The sequence below is a fragment of the Silene latifolia genome, chromosome 10, assembly GCF_048544455.1.
Source record: "Silene latifolia isolate original U9 population chromosome 10, ASM4854445v1, whole genome shotgun sequence".
Classification (NCBI taxonomy): Eukaryota; Viridiplantae; Streptophyta; class Magnoliopsida; order Caryophyllales; family Caryophyllaceae; genus Silene; species Silene latifolia.
Genome location: NC_133535.1, coordinates 154454522 through 154476427, shown reverse-complemented (window position 1 = coordinate 154476427; position 21906 = coordinate 154454522). Strand labels below are relative to the sequence as shown.

Below are 21906 nucleotides of genomic sequence, written 5' to 3'. Positions count from 1 at the left end.
CCGTAGATTAATTAATTTGCTTAGCTACTTAGCCTTAACCGGCTATGCTTACACTACGCATACCAACTCCAATGTCAGACTCATAATGCAAATTTGCTTATGGAAATCCATATATTCATGGTACTTTTCCAAGTAAAATACACTACCACTAGTAGAAAATCACCTTCTACATTTGGTACTTCAATTTGCAAAAATATCCCTCTAAAACCGAAGAAAAATGACATAGGACAAACCATAATTCATGGTTTACTTTATACATTGTCACACTTGCTTAATAGCTTGCCAAGGATAAGTTCTAGTTATACTTGTACACTTACTCAACTTGTCAAACCGCAATAATTAAGCCCTTGTGAAAACCAGAGTAATGACTCCACTATCACTATAGAATAAAAGAGACATACTCGACCCTTGGGAGTATTAACCGGAGAATAATAATAATCATATTCTCACCCTTGATCCTAATGCCAAGATTCATAGTACCTCCCCTATGTCCTTCATAAAAGAACACGATAAGAAAACTACCTTTTACAAGGTAAATCATCTTAGTCTATACCAAAAATCGACTCGTCATTAATCCTACAACAAAAAAAATTGCTTCATTACCATACATGTCAAAAGTTTTACATACAATGGTATCGATTGTATTATCACATGGTTAAACCTCCATGATTCAATAATTTCACCATGTTTACCATCAACCAAATCTGATCAATAAAATCCAAGCATGACAACCGAGGACATGATAAACAAAAGAAATAATCATCATTATTAATATTCAAAATGTTCTCTAGCTTTATGTAACAAACATCATTGATTAAACTTGTAATGACATATTCAAACAAACATTTGTTACCCGTTTAACCAATTATATGCATTAAAAGATAAACATCATCACACATACAGACAGTAATCCATATGTTCATAGTGGACAAAATGTTTTTATTATGTTAACCGAGACAAGGTCATGAACAATATTAAATCAACAAATAAATTTACTTCGATCAAGTAATATCACTCATAAATATTCCATTACAAGTGCCTTTCACATTAATATCCAATGTGAGATTTAATAACTTGAATATTTATTACCCTATAAGTGTGGAGCTACCTGAGAAACAAAATACCGGTTCACAGTATAGCTCTAGAACAATCAATACACCATGTCATCAAGCCACATATGTACACCCATATGTTGCCGCTCAATATCCACATTTCCGTATATCATATTCAAGAGACATATATAATACACTAATTCCCACTCTATAGAACTCGTTTTCATACATTATTATACTACACCGTATAATAAAATCCATACGAAAATAACAATAGTGTATAAGCATAGAATAAATATATCTATGTATTATAAATCTGACACTATTATTACATATCGATCAAATATATATGAATAAACTGGTAGACTGGCACCAATGAAACAAGCTCGTCAAAAAAAATCATGCATTCATCATCATTAGTGTTTCCATGTTATTACTCATTGACTTCATCGTTAACATACGTTTTTTATGCATTAACCTCTTTATAATAACCACCCATGCATGATACTCAACAATTGTAGGCAGAAAGTTACTCATCATACAAAAGAATTTAAAAACCATATACTCTAATGTATGATATAATAATTTACTTATCTGTGGGTATGCTTCGCAATATGATTGCCAACCGCTTTACATTTCTTCACCAAAATTTACCAGTGGTCCAAGATACATTACTTCAATAAAACAATTTTGAGTAACTTCAAAGAAGATCAACAAAATTGCAAAGTGATTCCTCATCATCAACATACACACGCATTATCCCATAAACACATATCTTGACAACAGTGTGTATATATACTACCCATTCTAATCTTTACCAACCCGCAACCAAAACACCCTGTTTTCCATATCAGTATCGTCTTATATACAGATTAATATCCAAAATGCTTACCATAAAAGAGACTTTTGAAGACAATCATTCAAGACAATTAATAAAAGCCACCACAATCACATGGTGATGATGATAAAACAATTAAAGCATAAGTATTAATTTTAGATTACTTATCTGTTACTTGATATTTCCACATATATAATTTGTTTGGCCAACATCAATAGAACCACCATTGTAATCCTCATAATTAATGTTCACGAATCCCACTTTCAAGTTTCAACAAAGCATCTTTATGTACCGGTCGATAAGTCAGACTTTGCCAAAATTCCGCAAGCCACAGACGATGTAAGATATTCTCATCGTCACGAATCGGATATCAGACTCCGCCGTACTGATTCCAGTTCGGGGCATTGAGTACTTAAAACATAAAACACTTTCAGATTTATTTTTTATTGTCATTTCCTTAACATTCATCATCCTGAAAATTTTTGTAATTGTTCTATTAGAATGTTAGATATTGAGTATGCACGAAACAGGAATTGACAATAATAACACCGCACCGAATCGCTATGCTTTCCTAATAGAACAATTCGACCCTTACTTTAGTGCCTGGGTTGTATCAAACTTTCTATTGAGATAAGACGGTGACCCTCTGTATTCGGCACAGAATACAGAGATATAATTAAGAAGTATTTTTGAGTAGATTGTTAGATTGTTCAATGATGCAGAAGATGAGATTGTCTATATTCCAAACATCTTCAACCCCATTCTATTTATATAGATATGAAAAGGTGTAGGGGGATGTATTTGTGAAGAGTAGTAACTTTTCACAAATTCCGACATATTAAATGTCTATTGTGGGAATTAAAACCCATCAAAGTTTCCCGGGCATTGCCCCGAAGCTCCCCTGTCATAGTTGTTCAAATGAAAACTATTCCGTAAATTCATAAATAATTATGCAAGTGTACACTCCGTACTACCCGAACTTACATTATATTATAACGAACTTACCCATCTACGAACCAAACCTGAGTACGCTAAAATGAACCGGTAATTACACTTAAATTACCAACACAAATCCCCAATAGACGAAACATTTTGGTCCAAAAGAGTTAGAGATTTCAGTTTCCAAGCATTTGCAAAATTCGCGGGTTATTGGATTCCATACAATGCACAAACGACCAGAATTCGATCCTAAACAAACCAACCCATTACAAGTGCCCACCAAAACCATTTCCTCATCACCTACATCAAAGTCAACCTTTAGGTTGACCAAGTCAATTTCGCCATTTTCGTAAGACATAATTTGGAATTTGTTGCCATTTCGAATGAGTAAGGATTCTGTGGTTGAAGGGTGGTGAAATTTCAACTATGCTAAAGCGAAATGAGAAGAAGAGAGAGTAGAATACCAGAGGTTGGAAATGGATTTGAATCGAACAATGGATTTGATAGGCAATCTTGTTAATATCGACTCATTTATTAAATCATATGGTAGCTCTATTTGTTGTATTGGATGTTTGTCATCCTTGTTTTGACATTCCATCTCTGTTGGTTACGTGTTGATTGTTAAGCATTACTTTGAAGTTTTCAATGTATTATTTTGTGAACAATATGCTATTTTCCTTTATTATGTGGAAAATAAGTACATTATGGACAAGTTGGAATCTTGCCTTTTCCAAGTTGTGTTAATTGGTTTACATTATTTTAGGGTTGTATTTCTCGGGTTACATTATTTTAGGGCCGCAGGGGATGTCTGCGAGGTTATATATATAACCTCGCAGACATCCCCTAAACATGTTTCATCAGCATAACCTTCGCAAGATTGTGTAAAGATGATAATTTAATACAAAGCTCGTTAGATAATGTGTGCCATTATTTCAGTAAGTCTTCCTTGTGATGGATAATATCCACAAGAGTAGTACTTGACCTGTCACAAGATTGCAAAGGGTATCGGTTTAATAATTAAACATCAAAGTCATAGTAAACCAAGCTTATCGGTTGAAGATTTAATTATGTCCAGTATCACACGACTACACGCGGGGTGACGGGTGTATATAACATTTGGAAATATTATGCATCTGAGCGAACATAATAAGATAGTACGACCACGTAGACCGGTGCATAAATCACAATGCCTTAAAAATTAAAACATACAAAGCAAAGAGCAAGCGAACAATGGGTTAATCATAAGGAAAATGTACTTTCTACTATCTTTATGCCTCAGACAGCTCCTCAATTGGAAAAGGCGACACAAGGCTTGGAACATATCGTGCAATGTTAACCCCTTCATCGGCAATCATAAGCATCGAGTATTCCATAGGTTTTGTACATGTATCAACCAACCCCAATATCTTTCTAGTCTTCCAATTCTTGAAGTCATCAATAATTGTAGCCGTCACAAACAACTTACCAGTCCTTGTAAATCCGATCATTTTAGAGAATTTGTCCAAGCGCAATCCCTTTGGAAGACAAATAGATTTCATTGTTGTAGGAGATTCATGTATGTGCATGAACCTATCATTTTTACCTTTATAACGATTTATGCTCAAACATCCTCCCATGACTCCTAAAAAATCATCTCGTCGTATGTTGAACTTAGTTATTTCAAACTTCTCTAGTCCCAAATCAAAGCTAACAATGACGACACGCTCACAATAAATTCCGGCAACAGCAATCATATATAGTTTTTCTTTAACTAGCACTGCTTCTCCTATAGGAATGAGATGATCATCATCGTGATCAAAATCAATTTTTCTCCACTTTTTTTCCCTAAGAGAGAAAATATGAACAATATTACATTTTTCTTTTCTACGACACCTAGTCACAATTCGGACATATTTATAGTCATCAACAGAAGATGCATACCCAAATCCAAGAACAACATCTAAAGTAGGCCAATCTGAAAAGTTAACATGATTTGAAAAACCATCTGACTCATATTTGTGCGCTTTGCGGGTAGCCGGGTTCCATATAATGAAGTACTTGTCACGACCAAGGGTTAAGCAAATCAACCCATTGCAGCACCCAGTGAGTAGACAAAAATTTTCGTCGTTGGCAAAGTCAACGTCTAGTTTAACTAAATTATCTTGAAAATTACCAGAAATTTGATCATCGTCACATAAGGAAAGGTAGAAATTGTTACCACATTTGATAAACAAGGTCTCTATAGGAGCAGAAGGGTGAGAAAACGGAGATTTGATAAGGTGAGCATTGGCGAAATTGGAAGAAGACAGAGTAGTGTACCATTGTTTTGAAACTGACTTAAATCGAAGAATTGATTTAATGGGCAATCTTGTAAGTATTTCTTCAATAATCAGATCATCGAAGAAACAGCTTTGTGGCTCAATCATCACCTGCTCCTTATTATTATTATTTGGCTCTTTGTCTCCCATTTTAATTTTAGTTTGTGAAAAAAGTCGTCTGATGAAGTTGATTATATATCAATTTTTTTGTTGGTTAATTGTTGAGTACCACTCTTGATGACTCATTCATGCATTACTTTGAAGTTTTCGTCGTGTGTTATTTTATAAAAAAAAATACTCGTAATAATTTAGTACTAATCGGAGAATAAGCTCATTAGGTGAAATATGCCACGACTTTTTCAAAGACACAGGGACTACAAGTAATCTCACATGTCAATATATTCATTTTTGTAAATATTTCTCATAATAGATTTCCTGAAAAAAAAAAAATCAAAAAATGCTTAATTAAATAGGATAACTGCGTCTTCCACCACACGAAACCGAAAACAAGATGTAAAGTTTAGAGGTTCGAATCCCCGTTAGTGGAGATCCTCAAAACATTAGGTGACACAAGACTTGCACAATAACTAACGATTTTCGTTTCTGCTTCAAGGATCATCAATCGTGTGTGCTTTAAAGGTTGTGAAGTCATATCGATAGCCCCTAAACATGGTGCATTATAACTACCACAATATTGTATAAATACCTTGTTACCTCCGGTGAATCCGATTAAATTGTCGTAAAGCATCGAGCCAACCAAATTCCTAGGAAGAATGATTTCTTCAGTCTCTCCGGGACCTTTCAATAAAGTTAGAATTCCTTCACCAGTTTTGACGGATCTACCATACTTAGATAAGCAACCATTTACGACACATAACAACACATCAAAACATTCATCGTTATTTACATTACTTGTATATGGCGAAGGTGTTCCCACCTCAAGGTGAGGAAACATGTCGAACATCTCTGAAGCTAAGTCGAAAGAAAAAATTTTCCTTCGAAACTGATAAATCATGGGTGGCACGCCACCCATCCAATACAGAGTTTCATTAAACAACACCCCTGGTCTATGTAAGTGCTCAGCAATTCTCAAACCGGAGAAATTATGAGAAGCATCATTGTTCTCGATTCTTCTCAGTCTATCTAACCTTTGCGAGTAGACATGAACCCTGAAAGATTTACTAAAAACTTTTTTGCATATTCGGACAATCTTGTAATCATCAACACTAGAAACATACCCAAATCCCCAAGTGACCCTACAGTCCCCGCGAGTAAACTTAGCGATCTCAGGATCCTTGTACTTGTAAAATTCGCGAGTTATTGGATTCCATATAATGAACAAACAACCCGATTCTGATCCTAAACAAACCAGCCCATTACAAGTGCCTACCAAAGCGATTTTCTCATTGCCTACATCGAAGTCAACCTTTTCGTTGACCCAGTCAATTACACATTTGTTATCCATTTGGGTACTTTGATCACCATTTTCATAGGATAAAATCTGAAATTTGTTATTTGATCGAATGAACAAGGAGTGTGTGGTTGAAGGTTGGGGAAATTCTAAGTGGACGAAAATGAAACGAGGAGAAGAGAGAGTAGAATACCAGAGTTTGGAAATGGACTTGAATCGAACAATGGATTTGATAGGCAATCTTGTTAATATCATTATTATTACATCAAATGGCAGCTCTCTTTGCTGTATTGGATCTTTCTTATCCTTGCTGTGACGTCCACGTCCACGTCTCCGTCCCCTTCCCATCTCTAGTTTTTTCCTCTGTACTAAAATTGTATTATTCGATAGAGAACAAGACAATCTAATCTCATTAATTAGGTCGTGCATACCATGACTTTCACTTGTCACAAGGTCATTAGTGGTGGAGCGAGAGAACTATCGTCTGTACTCGGACTTGGCATCCCTTTTGTGAATTTTAGACTTTTAGTCACCGAAAATGAAAAAATTTAGTTTCATTTTTCAGGGTTGGATATACAATAATACAATGACCCTTTCACGACAACGATATACGAAGTATGGCTTTTCAAAGCTAGGCATTCTTAAATAAAACGACAATGATTATACGGGTGAAAATGTTGGACAGGTCAAAAAAACGACGTAGTACTAATCAAAATTGCATCTCAAATCAGAAGAAATATAGAAGCAATGAACAGTTAAAAGCATACTCGGAAATTCTGAATTTTCCAACAGTTGCGTAAAATCAAAGGATGGAAGATAACTCGATAAGTATTTATATTTATGCAAAACGCTCTAAATACCAATCCGATTCATATTTATGCACTTTGCGAATCACCATTTATCAAAAAGTGATCACATTTTTCTCGTCGCACGTACAACAAATAAGAATAAATATAATAGTTTATATTTATTCTTATTAACAACGGTCTTACGGACAAGTTACCACACAATAAAACCCTCTTTAAAAGAACTATCCTCCCCTCCCCTTCTTGCCTCTTGTGCCCCAATCCCTCCCTGGAGGAATCCTCTATCCACCTCCTTCGCGACTGTAGTATTGCTACCTCTGTCTTGGGCCAGTTTGATGTTGACCAATCCTTCTTTTCCCTTGACCTCCAACCTTGGATCCATGAGAATTGCACCTCTCGTAACTCGTCTTGGACAACTCTCTTTTCCTTTGTCTTGTGGCGCCTTTGGACTCAGAGATGTGATTCAACTTTCAATGACACTACCCCCAGACCGCCCCCCTTGTTCTGTGGTGCCACGGCCAATCTTGCCTCGTCCTGGGCCTCTGCCTTGTCATCTAGCCTACCACCCTCCTTACCCGGTCCTACCTCTGCCTCTTACTACCCTTGTAGTTGGGCCTTCCCCCGCTTTGTTGGTTTAAAATCAACGTTGATGCGGCCTTCTCTCCCCTCTTTTCCTTAGCTTGTATTGGGTGTGTGGTTAGGAATGACATGGGCTCGTGGGTGCGGGGTTGGTCTAGACGGCTCTTTGCTCCTAACCCCTTTGTTGGTGAGATCTTAGCCATTAGAGAGGGTCTGAGGGTCAGTCTTGCGTCCATGGATCGTTTTATTATTGCCTCTGATTGCCTTAATGCGGTTACTTCTATTTTGAGCAAGGCTCCACCTTGTGGCCAATTTGCTAATGTTATCCTTGAGTGTAGGGAGCTCTTGGAAAGCTCTCCCCGATTGAAGATTGTCTTTGAGAAACGGTCGGCCAATGGAGTTGCGGATGCTCTCGCCAAGGCCGGTCTAGTTGATAGTAGTTCTAGTAATGGATGTATTAATTGGGACTCCGCACCACCTTTTGTTCTTCGTTTATGTACTGATGGCTGCGTTGCGGCCATCGAGCCGCTCCCCTATGTACCTGTACTTTCGGGTTTAATTATTTATGCACTCCTTCCAAAAAAAAAAACAACGGTCTTACAATAAAATTTGAGCTAAAGGTAATGACAAAGTTAAAAGTAGTACTCCGTATATATTTACTCTTAGATTATCTGATTCTATTCAATACTTTAAACTGAATCAAATCAATAAGAATAATAACCTTTTCCAAATAAATACAGGAGCAAGGATGCTCGTAGATAATCCTAGACATCATATCCATAACAATATAGCTTGACAATCTATAGAAAACTTCGTATGAGACGATAATTATAACAACAGACGATGATAGGACGCCAGCGAATGATAGTATATACAAGCTAGCTTAGTATACGCCTCCAATTACGATAACCCTTCTTCTCCCGTAACTGATTGCTATGTCCGCATTTCTTCTTTCGACAATTGGTGGCTTTTGCAGGAAGACGAGCATAACATCTAACCACATATACCAATTATTATTAGAGTAAATTATCAATTACACCCACGTCAAATGCACATTTTTACATTTACTCCCACGTCAAATTTTTTTTTTAAATTACACCCAAATTAATACCTCCGTTTATAAATTGCACCCAATGCCATTTTCAGGTAGAAAAATTTATAAAATGACGAATTTGCCCCCGCATCTATTCTTCCTCAATCCTCCATTTACCAGAACTTCCCCTTTCTCGCCTCTACTCCCTTCAATTCATCTCCATCAACATTAAGCTTCACTTAATTTTCCTCCATTTCCCCCCTTTAAACCTTCGATCATTATTCTAATTATTCATTTACCTTATGAATTTTGTAGTTTTTTTTTCTCCATTGTAAATTGGGGCTTTCGTAATTCCTGGGCAAACATTGGTGTTTATAGCAACTTCTTCATTATTAATTGGAGAAAAAAGGTGACAACTTTTTAATTATGGATTAACACAAATTTCACAAGTTTGGTCTAATTGTTAAACCAATGTTATTTTTGAGATGTCCAGATGGTTTAGTTCAATCTGGGTTTGGTGTTTTGGTGAGGAAAGGGAAGATTAATGGTGTTAACCAAGATTTGTAATGTTTATGATTTGTCTTCTGGATTTTCGTCAACAAATCGCCTAAACTGCTCTCAAACAATACAACATCAACAACACTATGCGCTTAGGAAGAACCGAATTGAAAATTATAATTGCTTGGCATTAATCGAATGAGAATGAATGAGAATGAAGAGAATGAGAAAGATATAGAAGAATGAAGAGAATGAATGAGGAGAAAAAAACAAGATGATGAGAAGTATGCTTCATAAAAGAAGAAGAAAGGAAGGGCAAAAATGTCCTAAAATCAATTTTCTACCCAGAAAATTTGAATTTTGACGGAAAAGTGGCCGGATTCCGATATTGGGTGCAATTTGTAAACTGAGCTATTAACTTGGGTGTAATTTAATAAAAAAATTTGACGTGGGAGTAAATGTAAAAATGTGCATTTGACGTGGGTGTAATTGATAATTTACTCTTATTATTAAGTCAATTTCATGATTTTATATCATTTAAATCTTTTGTAGAATTATTTGTGATCGTTCATAGTTAATAAGTAAATAAATGACATACTTGCAGCAAATCTTCTTGTCTAGATGGAATTTAAGAGCCAATGCCCGGCCATTACGCCGGGCCGTCCACCACCATTCATACTGAGACCCTCCTGATCTTAGCCATTCAAGATGAAGTGTTGATTCTGCATATTTATTATGTCAAAACATACATAATATATTCCAGTGTGTAAAAACCGCCTTATACAAGACTAACTGTATAAATAAATAAAGAGATTGGTGAATTTAGATACCATTCTTGATGCCACAATTAGCTAGGGTATGACTATTTTGCAGCCGCTTTCCATCTAAAATCAAACAATTTTGAAACGAGGGAATACCTATTTGTGAATATAAATCATTAGTATGTGACAAGCTCGGGTACATACTAAACTGAAATGAAGTGAATTGAAATAATCCAAAAAACAAAACCGAGTCTATGCTCGGGAAACAATTTTCAGATTTCATCTTTCGATAAGAAATCGAAATTACCTTCGTTTTCTTGGATCTTATTTACGACATCTTCAATTGTATGAGTGGATTCAACATCTAAAGTGATGGTTCTACCGGCAACAGTTTTTACAAATATTTTCATTTTTATTACTCGTTTGTTTTTGTGCTTTTGCTGTGACCGCAAGGTAAATAGTTAAACTTTGGTGATTGTATGGAGTATTAAACAAGGAAATTGGTTACCAAAGATTCACAAAATCGGGTAAAACCTTTCCCCAAGATATTGCTACATATTAAAGCCGTGGTGGCCAAGGTCAAATTTCGACTAATTACACGTGTTAATGTTTAACTAGGTAGGATGTTACTCCATATTTATACCCATAATATACTCCCTCTATTCGGTCATTTATTTATTTATTTATTTTATTTATGGGAGTCTTATTTTTTTATTTATCTTTTTTATATTAGGAATTTTTTGAAGGATAATTTGACTAACGTGACCTATTATTGGGTTTTCTATCATGTGCCCAATGGGCACATGATAAGGAGTCAATTAAGGAAAGTATTACACCAATAATTGGCTCCTTAATATTTTCCTTAATTGGCTCTTTATCATGTGCCCAATGGGCACATGATAGAAAAACCCATTATTCAATTGTCACTTAATAATACCACCTTAACCAAATGTGTTTGGTGTGGTGGTTGCTCACCTCATCCCTTAACCATGAGGTCAGGGTTCGATCTCTGCCCATGGGAATGGATCAAACTCTTTGACCAGCCGTTTACCTCTTTGTGAGAGCACGCGCGGCGAGGGGGTGGACACCCCGGTTTACACCAAAAAAAAAAAAAAAAAAAAAATAATACCACCTTCAAATGGCCCTCTCTTCTCTCATTGATCTTTCAAAATAAAAGGTAAGCAAATGACCGAAGCAAAGGGAATATACAAGAACAACTGCATATGTTTATTTTTAACTTGACGAGCTCGGATACTATAACCGACCCAATATAACCGTTTCATTAATAAGCACTGGTCCTCTATGAAGAGAAAAAAGTTCAATATCAAAATCGATTTTCGTCCACCTTTTTTCCCTAAGGGAGAAGACATGTACTCCAATAATACAACTCTCCTCTCCCCAAATCGTGCTCAAGATTCTAACATATTTATTATCGTCATTAACAAAGGATGCATACCCAAATCCACTGTCGATACAACGGTAGAATTGCCCTTCAAAACGCTTCAAATACCCATCTAATTCATATTTGTGAAATTTCAGGGTAGCCGGGTTCCATAAAATGATTCATATTTGTGAAACAAATCAACCCATTAAAGCGAAAGTTATCTTCGGACCCAAAGCCAAAGTCAACGTCTAGCTTCACCAAATTATCTTTACAACTACACGAAATATGATCATTGTCATCATCATCATAAGAGAAAAGGTAGTAACTTTTACCGCTTTTGAGAAACAAGGTGTTAACCGGAGCAAAAGGGTGATAAAATGGAGATTTGATAAGGTGGGCATTGGTGAAATCAGAAGATGAGAGAGTAGAGTACCATTGTTTTGAGACTGACTTTAAGCAGAGAATGGATTTAACAGCAATCTTATAGAAGTTTTTGCTTAAATAGGGTCGAAACCCAAACTATTTAACAAAATAGGGCGGGTTTCAAACTATTTACAAAAAATGGGTCCACGTCATCAATTCCGATTTTTTTTATTTTTTTTTTGAATTTCATAGCATGTCGCTGTCCTGGACAGCGAGAAGTTGGTTCCATGTTTAGGTGTTTGACAACCTACATTCGTCGTCTCGGTTCTCCTTACTCCGACTACCAAATAATGAAATACAACCACCATTCTCTTCTTCTCACTTCCCTTAACATATACACTTGGTTGTTTGAGTTATTTGCTCCATGGTTTCCGCAAAAAATGATCCGCAAGATCGCCGTTCAGTAACTATTTCGGTTTCGAGAAATCCATTTATATTGATAGTGATATACAGTAGGAATTATGGATTTATGGTGATAGTGATATACAGTATTTAGTAATTACAGTGAGCTTTGAAAGGTACAGCTTTGTTTCATGGGAAGCTTACTCAGAATCGTCGATCACGTTGCAACATGTAAAATTCAGCCATTTTGGTTTCGGTTTCGCTTTCGCAGCTAGCAACATAAATTGTTTGTGAACGGCGATATTGCGGGTCATTTTTTTGGGTAAAACATGAAGCTAATAACTCAAACAAATGTGTGTATATGATAAGGGAAGTGAGAAGAAGAGAATGCTGGTTGTATTTCATTATTTGGTAGTAGGAGTAAGGAGAACGGAGACGACGAATGTAGGTTGTCAAACACCTAAACATGGAACCAACTTCTCGCTGTCCAGGGCAGCGACATGCTATGAAATTCAAAAAAAATAAAAAAAATCGGAATTGATGACGAGGACCCATTTTTGGTAAATAGTTTGAAACCCGCCCTATTTTGTTAAATAGTTTGGGTTTCGACCCTATTTAAGCAAAAACTTCCAATCTTATAAGTATTTCTTGAATAATAAGATCTTCAGGAAGGTAGCTTTGTTTCGTCGAGGCAATCTTCGTCTCCCATTTTCTAAAACCTTAACGCATAGCAGTTGTGTATACTGCAAATGTGATGGTTTTATAGTTGTGGTGTGTAATAGAGACACAAGTTCCAAATGCTAGAAAAGCTACAACATTCATTTAAATTGCATTAATATGTTCAGTAGATAAATGCATTGTATAGTTTAGTCAAAAGCGCGGTTAAATAGTACCTCCGACTCAACAAATTCTTTATGTTGCCTCGTATTAAAATATTTCTTACAAAAAAATAAAAATTTAAAGAACATGGTTAGTCAGAGTAGAGTACTATGACACTAAAAAAAACCGTCAACAAAAAAAAAAAAAAAAAAAAAAAAAACGTGGTGTAGCTAAAGGAAAACAAGTAGAAGTTAGATATTCGAAACCTCGTCTATGTGTGTCTCGGGTGTCTCTATAGCTGAGTATTAAGTGAAATAAGACTTGGGACAATAACTAACAATCTCAATTTTTGGCCCTCTATCAAGGATCATCAACAACGTATGCTTCAAAGGCTGCAAAGTTACGTCGAAAACCCCTAAACGTAGTGCAGAATCACCGTAAAATTGTGTGAAGATCTTGTTACCTCCGACGGATCCAATTAAGTCATCGTACATCCAATCAGCCAAATCCCTAGAAAGAATAATTTCTTCCTTTTCTCCAGGACTTTTCAACACGGTTACGACATACTCACCACTTGTAACACGTCTACCGTACTTAGATAAACACCCATTTACAACACATAATAACTCATCAAAACATTCATCTTTATCTGTATCACATGTTGAAGGCGGTGTGCTCACCTCGAGGTGAGGAAATGTGTCAAAAATCTCAGATGCTAGATCAAAGGAAAGAATTTTCCTTGGCAATCCATCTAGCATGGGTGGCACGCCGCCCATCCAATACAGAGTCTCATTAACCAGTACCCCTGGTCTATGTAAGCGCTCAGCTATTCTCAAACCAAAGAAATTATCACAAGTATCATTGTCGATTCTTTTCATTTTGTCAAACCTTGTCGAGTAAACGTGAACCCTTATCGATTCCCTAAACACTTTTTTGCATAGCCTAACAAACTTGTAATCATCAACTGCAGAAACATACCCAAATCCCCAAGTGACCATACACCCTCCTCCGGTAGTGAAGTCGGAGATTTCCGGGTCCAAATATTTGCAAAATTCGCCCGTTATTGGATTCCATACAATGAACAAACTACCAGAAGTTGATCCTAAACCAACCAACCCATTACAAGTCCCCACCAAGACCATATTCTCATCTAAACCAAAGTCAACCTCCACGTTGACCAAGTCAATTTGGCCATTTTCGTGAGACATGATCTGGAATTTGTTGCTTTTTCGAATGAGCAAGGATTGTGTGGTCGAAGGGCTGGAAAACTTGTGGTGGGTGCAAGCAAAACGAGAAGAAGAGATAATCGAATACCAGAGTTTGGAAACGGACTTGAATCGGAAAACGGATTTGATGGGCAATCATGTTAACAACATCTCAGATATCAAATCATGTGGCAGCTCAGTTTGCTGTATTGGATCTTCATCATCCTTGCTTTCACTTTCCATCTCTGCTATAAATTTTTCCCGATTGACATCCCTGCACTAATTTTTGTTAGTTTATTATTGGCATTACTTGGAAGTTTTCATTGTATTATAATCTAATACAATAGGACAATAAGCTCATTAGATCGTGTATCCCATAACTTTCACATACATGACTTTGACTTGTGGCAAGGTCCTTAGTAGCGGAGCGAGAGAACTACAGTCAGTAATCCCCTCTAATGCGAAATCCCAACACTGCCACTGATGGTCATGTAATCTTACACAAAATGTTGGCCATGGCTAAAACTGTGACATCGCATCTGTAAAATTACTTACTGTGTAAACAGTGAATTTGGTAGATAAAGACATTGTTGCGGCTTGCCGGCCTGTCGAGATATAACGTACTCCAAATGAGAAAAATCCGAATTCTGAACATGACAAGATAAAAGACCAGTACATAAATTGCAACACATCAAGACTCGTTAAACGAAAGGGAGAATACAAAACAGAGCACTTGAACAAAATATTTCTAGTAAATCTCAGATAGAAAATGGTGAAATTAAACTTGGGACATAACTTACTATATATAGAAAGTCTGTCAGTTTGTTCCAATGTTACAAGAGGAGTCCAGTCTTTAGCCGATAAACCCGGATTCATCAGTGCTAGCTCTGAATCCATTGAGATGACGAAAAACTTGCCGGTCCTTGTGGGTCCCACCAACCCGGAGCAAGCCCATTTCTCAGAATCTAAGTGAACGGAAGAAATAATTTAACAGTGATTATTTTAAATTAATTTTAATCATCCTCTTTTTCATTAACAAATGATTATATCTAGTGTAGTCACGAATATAGTAGCCCCATGATGCTTATTAGATCATTATAAACTGATGACGTCACACGAACATCTACTTTACCACTAAATATTGCGGGTGTAGAATAGGAATAACTTAGGCTATCTTTATCTCAAACCCAAAATGGGTCCTAAGGTCTGATAGGAGTATTTTATTTTTAAGACTCAGTTCAAACTTTTCAAGTTTTTCACGTTATTTGTAGTAGAGTGCTCCGACTCATAAAAAATTTCGACAGCAATTCATAGGACCAACTTTCCCACCCACATTTTACTATTCATGAAAAGTTGTCTCTTAAATTTTCGAGACACGGCTTAAGACGCAAGTCACGCAACTAAAACTTTTCTACTGTGCCTCCAGTCCGACAATAAAGTCGGTCTTAAATTTAAAAGAAGAAATAAAGTGGCACGAGTATTTTACGGGTGTTAATTAAAAGGAAGAAATAAAGTCAGACTTAATTATAACACAAATACGCCAAATGCCCAAATCCTTCCATTAACTTTCCTCTCTATTCATCCAGTATGTTGTCCCAAAGGTCACATAAATTCAACAATTTTTGCATTTTGGGCATAAATAGATCACAAATTCTCATTTGTGACGGCGATATCCGTCGCAAGCTCTATCATGGGCTAATTGGCTTTCAAGAAAATCAGAAGACAAATACTCCATCAGAGAACAGTAAAAAGCAGTCATCTTTAATATTAATCTTTTTGAATGAATGCAGAGGGGTAACAGGGTAAGGCAAGGCTTGACTCTACTTTAAATTAGAGTTTCGAGGAGTCTAGAGCCACCTCGACTCAGAATGTAAGCAACATTCACTGGGCCAACAGCACCCCTGTTTAGGTGGTCATATTACTATTAAGAGTTGCCTCAATGACTAAAGGATTATATACAAAAGCAAACTCCGAATCATCCAATAGTTTCGTGAAGCCAAAGGATAAAATATGACTCGATAAATTATCGACTAAATATATTCCTGCAATCAGGAACCCAACTGTAATGCTACTGTGCCATCCTTTACTATCAGAGTATCAGACTATGGTGAATTATATACTCTAATTTGTCATGTAGATAAACTTCTGCAAGTCTCAGACTAGGTTATATTTTAGTTGAGTGATTTCAAATCAGTCAATATAGGGTCCAACAAAGTTGGTAACAGTTATGCGTCAGATCAAGTCCGTTTGTATTTTGGTTCTACCTCGGGTTGTGGGGTGGTCATTCAGGTTGGGTTGGTTTTCATTTCATCATCTACATAGATGTCCGCGAAGAATACTGAGCAACTAAACATAATTTATCAAAGAACAATAAGAAAACAAACCTCTGACTCTCAGAAGACCCGACCGAACAGTGTGTAATACAGATATAAGCTCAGCAGCATCAGAATTGTCTCATAGACTCTCAGAATCAGCCATTGCAGTCTCGTCTCAATCATTTAGCTATAAAGCGATCTATACTCCTCAAAATGCAGCCGTGGATATCTTTCGATCTCATAACAGATATTTAAAATTATAGTCAGATATATATAACTTTTCCACTACCCGTACTAACAAAGAAATTATTTCCAAAGTGATCCACAATGTAAAAGAACAACCTAAACGATCCAAAGTGATGAAATACCAAGACTCAAAAGGGCGTCACTGTCTCACAGATCCTTTAACAAATCAACAAGCAGGGATACCAGTAGCTAGTCTAGCTACCACAATTATAAGAATACACGACTTACATGCGGACTAATAAGAGACCATAAAATCCAAAATATTTCATCAGAAAAAGACATAGTTTTACCAAATCATTTCAATATATTATCATATACTAGTATTTGATCCGTTGTAAATCACGATTTCTATCATTATACAGTAACTTAACAACCACCTAGCGGAAAATGACACAAAATACATAACTGGTAAAAGTAACAAACATGCCAGAAGCCTAGAAACACTACACAGTTGAAAGCAAAAAAAAAAAAAAAAAAAAAAAAAAAAAAAACATTATGAAGCAGATCAATATAGAGAAAAACAAATGTTTCATGTGAAACTCATGCTGTTAAATGCTAACATCCAAGATATTGACTGAAAAGACTGAGCTATAATCACATTGCAAGACATACAAATATGAAGTAGTTGTTGCATAAACAAATCAAATGTAGAAACTTCAGTACTTAAGGAGCATATGCCAAAATACTTGCTCATAGATTCCATACAGCATGATGGTACAACAAGATTTTCATTTCACGTTTTATATTCACAAAAACATAACGGTCTTACATTTGTGACCAACCATTAACTTTATAATTTAAGGAGAAATGTGAGATCACACTTCAAAGTTCAAACATAGCTCACTACAAGTCTACAACCTACATCAGCTTGTTCCAAATTTATAGGGAGAGTACATCATATATTAGTACTATGTCTAATAATGAATCCGGTTCAAATGCCATGTGTGCTAGCTCCAACTCCTTCCAGATTACAAAACATTTAGTGATGCTGATGAGTCCCGCCAACCAAGGACAAAGGCATGAACTAAAGCAAAAAAATTCCATGGATCCACAAATTCATGTGCCCTACCATCTGATAAATCTAATAGAAAAACGACCTAATGCAAGTAAATGAAGATGGGATCAATTGTAAAGAAATACTCTAAGATAGTACAAAACAGTCACAGAGAGTTCTACAAGCAATTTATAAAGAGCATACAATGCAACATTGTATTTATGCCTCCAAAGGCTCTACGATGCGAAAAGGCGAAACCAGGCTTGGGAAATATATTGCAATTTTAAGCAACATATCAAACCTCAAAAGTGTTGTGTATTGCATAGGTTTTGTACGTGTGTCAAGTAACCCTAATGTTGCACCCCCATAACCCTCACCATATAATGGATTCGTCACAAAAAAATTGTCAGCCTTTGTAAACCCAAGCATTTGAGAGTACATGTCTAATCTGAACCCCTTTGGTAGACAAATAGATTTCAGTATTGAGGGAGGTTCCAATATATTCATTAACTTGTCACCCGTACAGCTGCACGTGCTCAAACGCCCTCCCATAACTCCCAAGGCGTCGTGTTCGGCACAATTGATCGTAATTATGTCAAACCACTCAGTCCCTAAATCAAAGCTAACAACTGAATCACCGTCTTGGATACTAACAGCATGCCAGTATAACTTGTCATTAACAAGCATCGCGTTTCTATAAACTACGAGCGGGTTATGATCAAAATCAATTTCTCTCCACCTATTTTCCCTAAGAGAGAAGATGTGAACAATAGGTTTTTTTTCATTACCCCCATATTCCGACAGAATTCGAACATATTTGTAGTCATCGACATTGGATGCATACCCAAATCCAGAGGCTACATAAGGGCATTTTGATTCATCAAAACGCTTCAAATACCCATCTGACTCATATTGGTGCAGCTTACGGGTAGCCGGATTCAATAAAATGAAGTATTCATTATAATATTGGGTTAAACAAATTAACCCATTGCAGCACCCTGTAAGTTCAAGATTATACTTTCCGACCCCAAAGTCGACGTCTAGCTTAACCAAATTATCTTCAGAATTAGCACAAATCTGTTCATCATCGTCGAACGAGAAAAGGTAACAATTTTTACCACATTTGATAAACAAGGTGTCAATAGGAGCAGAAGGGTGAGGAAAGGGGGATTTGATAAGTTGGGCATTGGCAAATTCGGAAGAAGAAAGAGTAGAATACCATTGTTTCGAAACCGATTTAAATCGAATAATTGATTTGACGGGTAATCTTGTAAGTATTTCTTCAATAATTAGATCATCAGAGAGGTAACTTTGTTGCGGAATCACATGCTTCTTCTTACTCTTTGTCATTGAAGAACTAAGATGTAATTAACCAGAATGATTACTAAACATAAAACTGCAGATTTTCCCCCAAATCAATTAAACGTATAAGAACAAAGCATGAAACCCTAAAATTAGCTGCAAACCTGAAAACAGACGCGAGAGTAGTCGCCGATCGTCGGATACTCTGCTCTCCCTCTATGTGTGACTGTGTGAGTGACTGAGCGAGTGACTGAATCTTGTTTAGGGTTTTGGATTGGGTTATATTAAATTGGTATTATTGATACTAACTTTAGTTTTGATTTTAGTTCAATTTCGGTCAGGTTTATTTTGGTAGTAATTTTAATCGGCTTGTGGGTGGTATTATTTGGTCGATTACGGAATAGTTAGGTTCCGGCAAGTCATTTTAGGTATCTGATTTGGTTAAAATAGCTTATTTGACCAACATTTTAGGTACCTTTTTTTTTAAGCGTTTGGTAAGTAGCTTATTTAACCAAATAAGTTATCTGAAATGAAAGGCTACCTAGAGTAGCATTTGAGATTTCAGGTACCTGATTTGATTTGGATTTCCGTTTTTACCCCTTAAATTTATACTACTATCAAATAGTTATCACATCATTTTACGTCATTTCATCAAAATCAGTTACTTTTTCAGTTAGTTGTCAAACACTTTTTTATATAATCAACTACCTAATCAATTCCTAATTTTCAGCTACCTTATTCGTTAACTTTTCAGGTTTCAGTTAGCTTTTCATGTTCCAGCTACCTTTTCAGATAATTTTACCAAACAGAGGTTAGGCTAGTATGAGTTAAGGTGAATAGTTTTCTTAAGCTGGGTTAGGCTAATAATTTTCAATTCCAATGGCTTAGTTCGACGTACATGAAATTTATTAAATACGAAAAATGCCAAATAATTCAGTTATTTAAATTTCCAAATGTATTCGGGTACAAGTTATCATAGATAATAATTCTTATGCATTTAAGTTGGTGGTTTTTTAGGTATATCAAATTCAGTTCATTCGGATTAAATCAGATTTTGATTACTTTTTTTTTTTTTTTTTTTTGACAGCTGTAAATAAAGTTTTCACAGTTTCATGGCCTGCTTCGCAAGATTATGCGCAAGGCCATTTAAAAGTCTCGGAATAAAATTAAAACATAAGCAATGGAAAGAGCTAAAAGAAAGACGAATGTCCTCAAGAATGCCCGTAATCCTGTAATCATCATTGTCAGCTCCTGCTATTTGATTGATAACCTGCAAGCAGTCCGAATAAATGTCCAGATGAAGATATCGCCACTCTTGTGCCCATAGTACAATATCTCGAACCCCCATGGCTTCAGCCTGCAGTGCCGATTCCGCTCTAGTGCGCACTTGTCTCCGTCCCAGTTCTCTCCCCATATCATCATAAGCAATCCACCCGAAAGCCGCCTCAAAATTTCGGTTCCAGTTGGCATCTACCTTCACCCGTATCACCGCACATCCGCTCGGCATGCCGAGAATACACACCGGGTGACCATCACGAATAGCCAAAGATTCCTCTTGGAGTGTCCCTTCCTCTTCTGTTCTCCTGTTAACCTGACCCATTTTTTTTATCAAGGGACTTCCACAGTATGTTCACTCGTTCCCGGATATCCCGATAAATCATATTGGTGATAATATGCGAGTTGACATCCTGATCCTGGAATCTGATCCTATTTCGCGTAGTCCATAGAGCCCACAAAGTAGCCACGAAAGAGATCACTTGATAGATCCCCTCTTCCCTTTTGGCTAAATAGCGGATCCAGTTACAAATCAAATCAGAGATAGAGACGCCCTCGGCTCCTTCTACCCGAATGCCTAAATCAGAGCCTGCCCAGATTCTACTTGAAAAATCGCAGTCGCGAAATAGATGCTCAGGCATTTCCATAGCCCGTTGATCCCCGCCACACATACCGCATGACGGATCCACATCAATACTCCGCTTGTAGAATTCATGCCCAGTCGGTAAAACATTGGTAATAATTTTCCATAAGAGAATCTTCCACATCTGTGGAATTGGCAACTTCCAAAGTACTGTCCGGCAAAAGAGTCGGCTTCGATCATTGATTACTTATGAGGTTATTATATTGGTGGTTTTCAATTGATTATGAACTCAGATGCTTTCAAACGGCATCTCGGATCCTTTTTCTTCCTATGTCTTCCCCCAAGTTAAAACATAGATAATAATTTCCTATGTTTTCAATTAGTGATAACATTATATTACACGAATTTCTGTATATACGATTTGAATTCTGTATATTATATACAATTTCTCGAAAACCGATCTGGTTTGAGTTAGGCATTAAAATCAAAACCAAGTATACGGTTTTTATTAAAAAAAACTCCTAGAAATTAAATAATAAGCATAGTCACGTTAACTTCCCGTGATCTTAAAATTTTTTACAAAATGATTACGTTTCATTGTTGAGCCTTGAACCTTGATTTAATACCATATCACCAACTTTTTTTTTAGCAGTAGTGAAACCAAAATTTTACTGAATTTGGATTAGTAATTTACCAACTTTGGTAAGAAATCAAATTGATAATATTGCTTTACCATTTTATCGTGAATACAAGAAATTGAATTGTAAACACCTGAAATGGCGAATATGAAATCTGGGTATTAAG

At 36.3% G+C, this 21906-nt stretch overlaps 4 protein-coding genes across 9 annotated transcripts; all 4 read right to left on the bottom strand.

Annotated features, from left to right (window-relative positions):
* Nucleotides 1–4097: 4097 nt before the first annotated feature.
* Nucleotides 4098–5276, bottom strand: LOC141608657 (F-box/kelch-repeat protein At3g23880-like). Its single transcript, XM_074427999.1, has one exon. The coding sequence runs from the start codon at nt 5274–5276 to the stop codon at nt 4098–4100; it is 1179 nt and encodes a 392-aa protein (XP_074284100.1).
* A 3350-nt stretch (nt 5277–8626) lies between these two features.
* LOC141609395 (ubiquitin-ribosomal protein eL40 fusion protein-like) lies at nt 8627–10835 on the bottom strand. Its single transcript, XM_074428460.1, has 4 exons — nt 10522–10835; nt 10284–10370; nt 10052–10175; nt 8627–8915 (listed from the first exon to the last, which is right to left on the bottom strand). The coding sequence occupies exons 1-4, from the start codon at nt 10622–10624 to the stop codon at nt 8801–8803; spliced, it is 429 nt and encodes a 142-aa protein (XP_074284561.1). The 5' UTR covers nt 10625–10835; the 3' UTR covers nt 8627–8800.
* Nucleotides 10836–13170: 2335 nt separating this feature from the next.
* On the bottom strand, nt 13171–19622 carry LOC141606458 (F-box/kelch-repeat protein At3g23880-like). Of its 6 annotated transcripts, none has more exons than XM_074425599.1 (5): nt 16772–19622; nt 15188–15352; nt 14943–15034; nt 14779–14867; nt 13171–14661 (listed from the first exon to the last, which is right to left on the bottom strand). In XM_074425599.1, exons 2-5 carry the CDS (start codon nt 15282–15284, stop codon nt 14544–14546), a joined length of 396 nt encoding a protein of 131 aa, XP_074281700.1. In that variant the 5' UTR covers nt 15285–15352; nt 16772–19622; the 3' UTR covers nt 13171–14543. The 6 variants fall into 6 exon arrangements, with proteins under 6 accessions (XP_074281700.1, XP_074281701.1, XP_074281698.1 ...); XM_074425600.1 differs by having other exon boundaries at nt 14943–14992; nt 16772–19618; XM_074425597.1 differs by having other exon boundaries at nt 14779–15034; nt 16772–16939; nt 19409–19608.
* A 724-nt stretch (nt 19623–20346) lies between these two features.
* Nucleotides 20347–20844, bottom strand: LOC141608654 (uncharacterized). The gene has a single exon (XM_074427998.1). The coding sequence runs from the start codon at nt 20842–20844 to the stop codon at nt 20347–20349; it is 498 nt and encodes a 165-aa protein (XP_074284099.1).
* Nucleotides 20845–21906: the final 1062 nt, after the last annotated feature.